Source organism: Solanum tuberosum, unplaced genomic scaffold (genome assembly GCF_000226075.1).
Source record: "Solanum tuberosum cultivar DM 1-3 516 R44 unplaced genomic scaffold, SolTub_3.0 scf00112, whole genome shotgun sequence".
Classification (NCBI taxonomy): domain Eukaryota; kingdom Viridiplantae; phylum Streptophyta; class Magnoliopsida; order Solanales; family Solanaceae; genus Solanum; species Solanum tuberosum.
The window spans coordinates 525,141-531,815 of record NW_006239035.1 but is presented as its reverse complement, the minus strand read 5'-3'; the positions used below and the strand labels follow the sequence as shown (position 1 = coordinate 531,815).

Below are 6,675 nucleotides of genomic sequence, written 5' to 3'. Positions count from 1 at the left end.
ATACCCACCATTACTCTTTACCTTAATCCATATCATACCTTCTCTTTAAATCCAACACAAATAATGGTTTCAACTTTTAAAATAAAAAACATTAAAAATTTAGATAAAGGGGGCTGAAAAAAGAAATTAGGTGTGGGATTTGATTTGTTGTAAAGAGGAGAGTAGATTGAAGAAGAAGAAGAAGAAGAAGAAAAATATATATGACGGGTGATTTCGAAGAAAAAAAAGTGAATGAATGTGGTGGGTGATTTTGTTGAAGAAGAAGAGAAGAAAGTTTTCCAAAAAAAATATATTTTTAAATAGAAAATAGTGTAATGACGCATTCGGAAGCGAGTGCATTTACACACTTTTCCAACTCAGTAATATTTATGCCACATAAGTTTGGTCAATGGTTAGAGGGATTTCAAATATTGTGTTTTAATAAGTTTAAGGGTCTAGTTGACAAAGTATAAAGTAAGAGGATTTAGAATACAAACTCATCAGACCATTTCGCCTTTAAAGTAAGGCAATCCCAATAATTTAAAATTATTTTGACTTATAATCACCTAAAATAAGGCAATCCAAACACGCTCTTTAACATGGAGTTAAGTTGAAGGATTTAAATTATCACAATGAAAGTTGGGTTATTCAACGGTCAATAATGACAAAGTAAAGTGTCTATCTCAACATTACTTTCATCATTTTTTTTTTAAAAATTACTCCATCTGTTTCGCAAAGAATGACCTCCTTTCTTTTTTAATCAGTTTAAAAAAGAATGACCTCTTTCTTTTTTTGGTAACATTTTAAGTTTAGCTTTCCACGTGGCATGTTTAAGGCCACAAGATTAAAGGGCAATTTTGTACATTTGACATAACTTTAATTTAGGACCACAGATTCAAAAGTCTTCTTTATTTTTTTAAACTTTACCATTCTTTGTGAAACAGAGGGAGTACTTAATTTCTTTTTAAATATGTTTTTAGCAACAATGTCTTATATAAAATTAAAGGGGACATTGATATATTTGACATAACTTTAATTTAAGATTTCAAAATTAAAAAGTTCTTTTTTTTAATCTTCTTAAGCCCTATATCAAGTAATAATTAGGTCATTCTTTCTTGGACGAAAGAAATATTATTTTATAAACACCCTGCACGTTACTAGTTACAAATCACTCTCAATTTGCTTCAGCCTTCACTATTACTAAGTTCTCTCTCTCTCATCAAAGCTTTTCCATTCAATGGCTGAAAAAAGTAAGATTCTGTTCATCGGCGGTACTGGTTACATCGGAAAGTTCATCGTCGAAGCTAGTGCTAAAGCTGGTCACCATACATTTGTCTTCGTCAGAGAATCCACTCTTTCCGATCCTACCAAAACCAAACTCATAGATACTTTCAAGAGTTATGGTGTCACCTTCCTCCATGTATGCACATAAATTTTCCTTTTTCTTTTCAAATATAAAAAGATTTAGATGAACAATATTTGATGGTTAAATTAATGCAGGGTGATTTGTATGATCATGAGAGTTTAGTGAAGGCAATAAAGCAAGTGGATGTTGTGTTTTCTACTGTTGGCCATTCTCTTTTAGCTGATCAGCTCAACATCATTGCTGCTATCAAAGAAGCTGGCAATGTCAAGGTTAATTTGTTCCTAAAATTAAAGGGAAAATGACTTGATATATCCTTAACTTTGTCATTTCGAATTGATATACCCTCGTTATGAAATTGGTTCATGTATACGAGGACCATTACAAATGACTTACATATAACTTACTGTTACACTCAAATATGAAAACTTTTATCTAGTCATCTTTACTCAATTTTGTCTGATATCATTTTTAATAATGCAATATGACAAGTATGAAAACTTTTATAATTAAAAAAATGTTCAAGTTTTCCTTCGTATATCAACTTAGTCAAAATGTTAACCCAATGAATTTCACAAATCAATTTGTTTTTAAAGCTTTTGACAAGTATTGAAAATTTATTATGTAATTAAATTAGTACTCCCTTCGTCTCATTTTATGTAGCACTTTTCGAATTTCGAGATTCAAACAAGTTTATTTTTTATCGTAAGTTTTTCATAGATCTTTTAAACATTTTGAATTATCAATTATTGTGACTTTTAGTACTTTTTACGTAGTTTACAAATATATAAATTTTATTTCAAAAAAATTGAAGAATCCGTACGCAAATTCCCAGTCTGATTCTCAAAAAACAAAAAAGTCCCACATAAATTGAGACATAGGAAGTAGTGATTATTTGCACTATTTGACATGTGTTGATCTAATGCAGTGAAAATTGTACAACATCAAACTTATAAGACACTGATACAAGAAAAGTGGATACGTAGAAAAAGTAAAAGTAGACCTCAAACATATACAATAAATTCAAATTAAAGTAATGGGGATATGATTGGGTTAAGTATATTCGGGGGCTAAAAACCAGTTTAATACTAAATTGGAAATTCATATAAATTCAACTATTTTAGAAGCTAATTTCTAATTAGATACACCCTAGTTCACAATATTACCTATCTTATCAAATTTTGGTGTCTCGAGATACGTTGAATGATATATGTATCTCAGATATATGACACTTTCTTATTGCCTCTTGCTTTCAGCGATTCTTTCCCTCTGAATTTGGGAATGATATAGATCGTGTGCATACCGTTGAGCCTGCTAAAACAACATTTAATACTAAAATTCAAATTCGTCGCGCTGTTGAAGCTGAAGGAATACCATTCACTTATGTTGCTAGCTTCTATTGTGCTCATTATTTTCTTCCAAATTTGGCACAACTTGGACCTGAAGGTCCTCCCAAAGACAAAGTTGTCATTTTAGGAGATGGCAATACTAAAGGTAAACTCAAATTTGATGATTCAAATTATTCATACGACATATTTTCTTACTAACTCCTTTTGTATATACAGTTATTTTTAACAAGGAAGAAGACATTGGTATCTATACTATAAAGGCTGTCGATGATCCAAGAACGCTTAACAAAATCCTCTACGTCAAGCCTCCGCACAATTTAATTACATTAAACGAGTTGGTATCTTTGTGGGAGAACAAAACTGGAAAGAATCTTGAAAGAATATATGTACCAGAGGAACAACTTCTCAACAACATACAAGGTAAACACAATCTCATTCTAGCTTTAGTGTCAAGTGTATGTTGTCCATGGGGCGTACGTAACTTGTTGTTTGTATTTCTTTCTTGCAGAAGCCTCGTTTCCATTGAATTTGGCATTATCGATATCTTGCCCTGCTTTTGTGAAGGGTGAACAGACTAATTTTGAAATCGATCCATCTTTTGGAGTAGAGGCATCAGAAGTTTATCCTGATGTTAAATATACACCAGTGGATGAGATACTCAATTACTATGTGTGAATATGTAGAGTTCCTTCCTATTAATCATAACTATAGTATATGTTTCCGCAGCATTATGCTCGAACATACAGTGTATACAATTGTTTGTATGAAAAAAAATCATTTAAATTAGTATATCAATGAGTGAGACCTTTCAGTTCATTGTGTTTTTCTTGTGTATTTGTGATGGTAATTAGCAAATTTAAGCGAATTTGTAAGCACTTCTTGAAACATCGTATAGTAGATTTGTATTCAGATCACTCAAGATTTTCATCCTTAATTTCAGGTGGGTTCTCAATCTTTTGTATTTTTTGATATGAGATCTGTATTGGAAACAAATAGGTTTTAATTGATGTGGGTGATTTTTAACTTGGAGAGTAGTTGTTATCATGTGATCTGTAGTTGGATATGTTTGGGTTCTTTGTCTCTTTTCAATTTTGAGTTTATTACTAGCTGTATTATGTATAAAGTTTCAATCTTTATTCTTCTGTTGGGTTATATTTTGTCCTAATAAGACTAGTGAAGAAGAGAAATTTGTTTTTTTGGGGGAAATGAACAAAGCAAGTATATGGTTGGACTCTGGTCTTTAATTAGTTTGATTTTTGTGTCTTTAATCTGTAGTTTACTAGAATTTGTTCTCATTGATCCAGACAATCCATGATGTTTCTGTTAATATATATGGGTCTTTCCAAAAAGAAAATGTGTTGTGTTTATTGAGGGAGTTGACTATCTCTTGGTTCTAGTGCTATCTATTGTTTCCTTCTTGTATTGAAATGAAGTGGCTCGAACGAACAGGAATATAGCAGTAAGAGGGATTCTGTGTGTACCCTTGGGGTGAGGACCTTCCCTGGATCCTGTTAATGCAGGATGCTTTGAGCACCAGCTGCCCTTTTATACGAGGGAGCTACAAAGTTGCCAAAAAAGAATAAAAACATCTTCTCTTCAACTATGCAGAAAGTCTATAAGCTCCATCTTGATGTCGAAATTATGAACAGCTTTCGTGTTACATACACAAAATAAGTACTGACTTAGCAGGTGAACTTTACAAAAGATGAGGAAGAACATCTACCTTCTAAACATCTATCTGTATGGATTTGTATTTGTTGAACCTAACTAGTTTGGAATTGAGGGATAGTTGGCTTATTGTATTGATTGAGTTTTTCGTGATTTTTGTGAGCTAGAACTAAGCATCAGATATACATGAGTGCCCATCAGAGAAAAAATAAAATAATCAAACCAAACTCATAGATATACTTTCAAGAGTTTTGGTGTCACATTTCCTCCATGTATGCACATAAATTTGTTTTTTCTTTTCAAATGTAAAAAGATTTAGATGAACAATATTTGATGGTTAAATTAATGCAGGGTGCTTTGTATGATCATGAGAGTTTAGTGAAGGCCATAAAGCAAGTGGATGTTGTGTTTTCTACTGTTGGTCATTCTCTATTAGCTGATCAGCTCAATATCATTTCTGCTATCAAAGAAGTTGGCAATGTCAAGGTTAATTTGTTACTAAAATTGAAGGGAAAATGGTTTGATATATCCTTAACTTTGTCATTTAGTATTAAGTTCCTAATCCAAATACATGAAAGAATATCAACTAATTATTATACATCTAGCAATGCAAAATTGTTTTTGGCTTTAGATTGTTGATCCTTTATGCAGTCTTGTCTAATTAGTGGGCATCTCAAAGCGGCAAAGCGGGCAGTAATGGCTATTCTCTAACCACTTGGTAATACACTCAGCATGAAACATATGAGAGCAAGGCAAGCGCACTACTTCAGTTTCTTCCCCTAGCTCATCTAGACATACCAAACACTCATCGTTGCTATTTCTTTCATCAGCTTCCATCGGCTCTAGCAACTCTATTGATGATTTACTTGCCGGCACCATTCCATCCATGGATGATGATAACAAAATTCTTCCATCGCAATAGTGATCAATCTGTAATTCCACATGCACACATACCTCTGACATCTCAGTAGTCGTGATGCTTTGCAACTTACTAGTTGTTTCTTCAACTATACCGTGTTGTTGATCTTCAAACTCGTGCTTAAAAGGCATAAACACTTGTGATATAGCGTGATTGAGTTTCTCATAGAACATGGTATCGGAAAGATGAATAATAATTTGGGTCGACGTGGTTGAACAGTAGTCCTGTATTGCACCCCGGTATTCGAATGCTTGATCATTAATATTGGGTCTTATGTACCAATATTGATGTATTATACTGAAAGTAAAGTGAATGGTTAAATAGGGTAAAGAAGAAGAAGAAGAAGAAGCAATTGGGGGAATTGGTGCAACGCTAACAAAAGAGTTCTTGAAGCAGTTGTGGCATACAAACCCTGTTGAAAACATATTGCAAGTATTGAGAGAAGAAATCAATATTGGGAGACTTACCCCCTTTCAAGTTTATTTATAATAAAATATTATTAGCAAACCTAAACTGATTAGGAAAAGCATAAGTGAGTGGGAAGCCTAAATTGATGAGAAAAGGAAAGTACACGTTTTGGAAACCTCAAATATTATTTGTATTTTTATTTATGGAGAAGTAATCAAAAAAGACGTTGCATTGCTATAACTGTGATGTCCGAGGGGTCAACTTACACGCACATCGACTAATTCCACAAGGTATCAATCTCAAAATAATTTTCTACCTACAAACTGATCATTACCAACTTAATGAACATATTTCCTTCAATATGATCAATGAGACGATGTGTGCAAATGCAAATCATGAGACGAGGTGTGCATTCTATTCAAACACTAGTTAGTACACGCTCATAAGTAGACTGATTTGCGCTTGCCCATAGTTAAGTTACCTCATGTGCTGGTCTCATTATCTTGGTATCAGGATCGTCAAGGGACTCGCAACAATATAATGTGACAAGTAGTCAGCCATGCGAGGGATTGCAAATAAAACCGGAAAGAACTCCACGGGAAATCCCCTGTTACGCAACAATGTATAATGCAGATTCAATGGAACAGTAATATTGATGAACAATAATCAATGGAACAGTAGAAAAAGGGGAAATTCAGGGAATAGAAAATGAGGAAGACAACTAGTTGCTAAGCTAACTTACAACTAAGAGATATATGGCAAAACAAGATAATCCCATTTCATTTTCATCAGTACAATATATATAGGACCACAACCCTAGCTGATTCATAGAGTATGCTTGCAACAGTGTCCTCACCTACTACTGCTTCTGACAGAGCTATGCCAGCTCATACAAAGATGACTAAAGTGCAATTAAACAAAATATAATACTACTACTTCAGGGATTAAAGTGCTAACTTAACAACTTCAGCCACTTTCATTCTGCATCA

The 6,675-nt window shown here is 33.2% G+C and overlaps 2 protein-coding genes across 2 annotated transcripts; one reads left to right on the top strand and one right to left on the bottom strand.

The window, feature by feature from the left end:
- Positions 1-1,138: 1,138 nt before the first annotated feature.
- On the top strand, positions 1,139-3,638 carry LOC102586494 (isoflavone reductase homolog). The gene is made up of 5 exons (XM_006349534.2): positions 1,139-1,399; positions 1,480-1,614; positions 2,599-2,836; positions 2,908-3,111; positions 3,200-3,638. Exons 1-5 carry the CDS (start codon positions 1,217-1,219, stop codon positions 3,364-3,366), a joined length of 927 nt encoding a protein of 308 aa, XP_006349596.1. The 5' UTR covers positions 1,139-1,216; the 3' UTR covers positions 3,367-3,638.
- Positions 3,639-5,001: 1,363 nt separating this feature from the next.
- On the bottom strand, positions 5,002-5,488 carry LOC102586826 (E3 ubiquitin-protein ligase RING1-like). Its single transcript, XM_006349535.1, has one exon. It carries the CDS (start codon positions 5,449-5,451, stop codon positions 5,017-5,019), a length of 435 nt encoding a protein of 144 aa, XP_006349597.1. The 5' UTR covers positions 5,452-5,488; the 3' UTR covers positions 5,002-5,016.
- Between the last annotated feature and the right edge of the window lie 1,187 nt (positions 5,489-6,675).

What these genes read in the sequence shown, in the direction of transcription:
- LOC102586494 (XM_006349534.2), top strand. Translation starts at nt 1,217, where the DNA reads ATGGCTGAAAAAAGTAAGATTCTGTTCATCGGCGGTACTGGTTACATC. An exon ending in AGGAGATGGCAATACTAAAG is followed by an intron (nt 2,837 to 2,907) that starts GTAAACTCAAAT and finishes TTGTATATACAG; the next exon opens with TTATTTTTAACAAGGAAGAA. An exon ending in ACTTCTCAACAACATACAAG is followed by an intron (nt 3,112 to 3,199) that starts GTAAACACAATC and finishes TCTTTCTTGCAG; the next exon opens with AAGCCTCGTTTCCATTGAAT.
- LOC102586826 (XM_006349535.1), bottom strand. Translation starts at nt 5,451, where the DNA reads ATGTTCTATGAGAAACTCAATCACGCTATATCACAAGTGTTTATGCCT.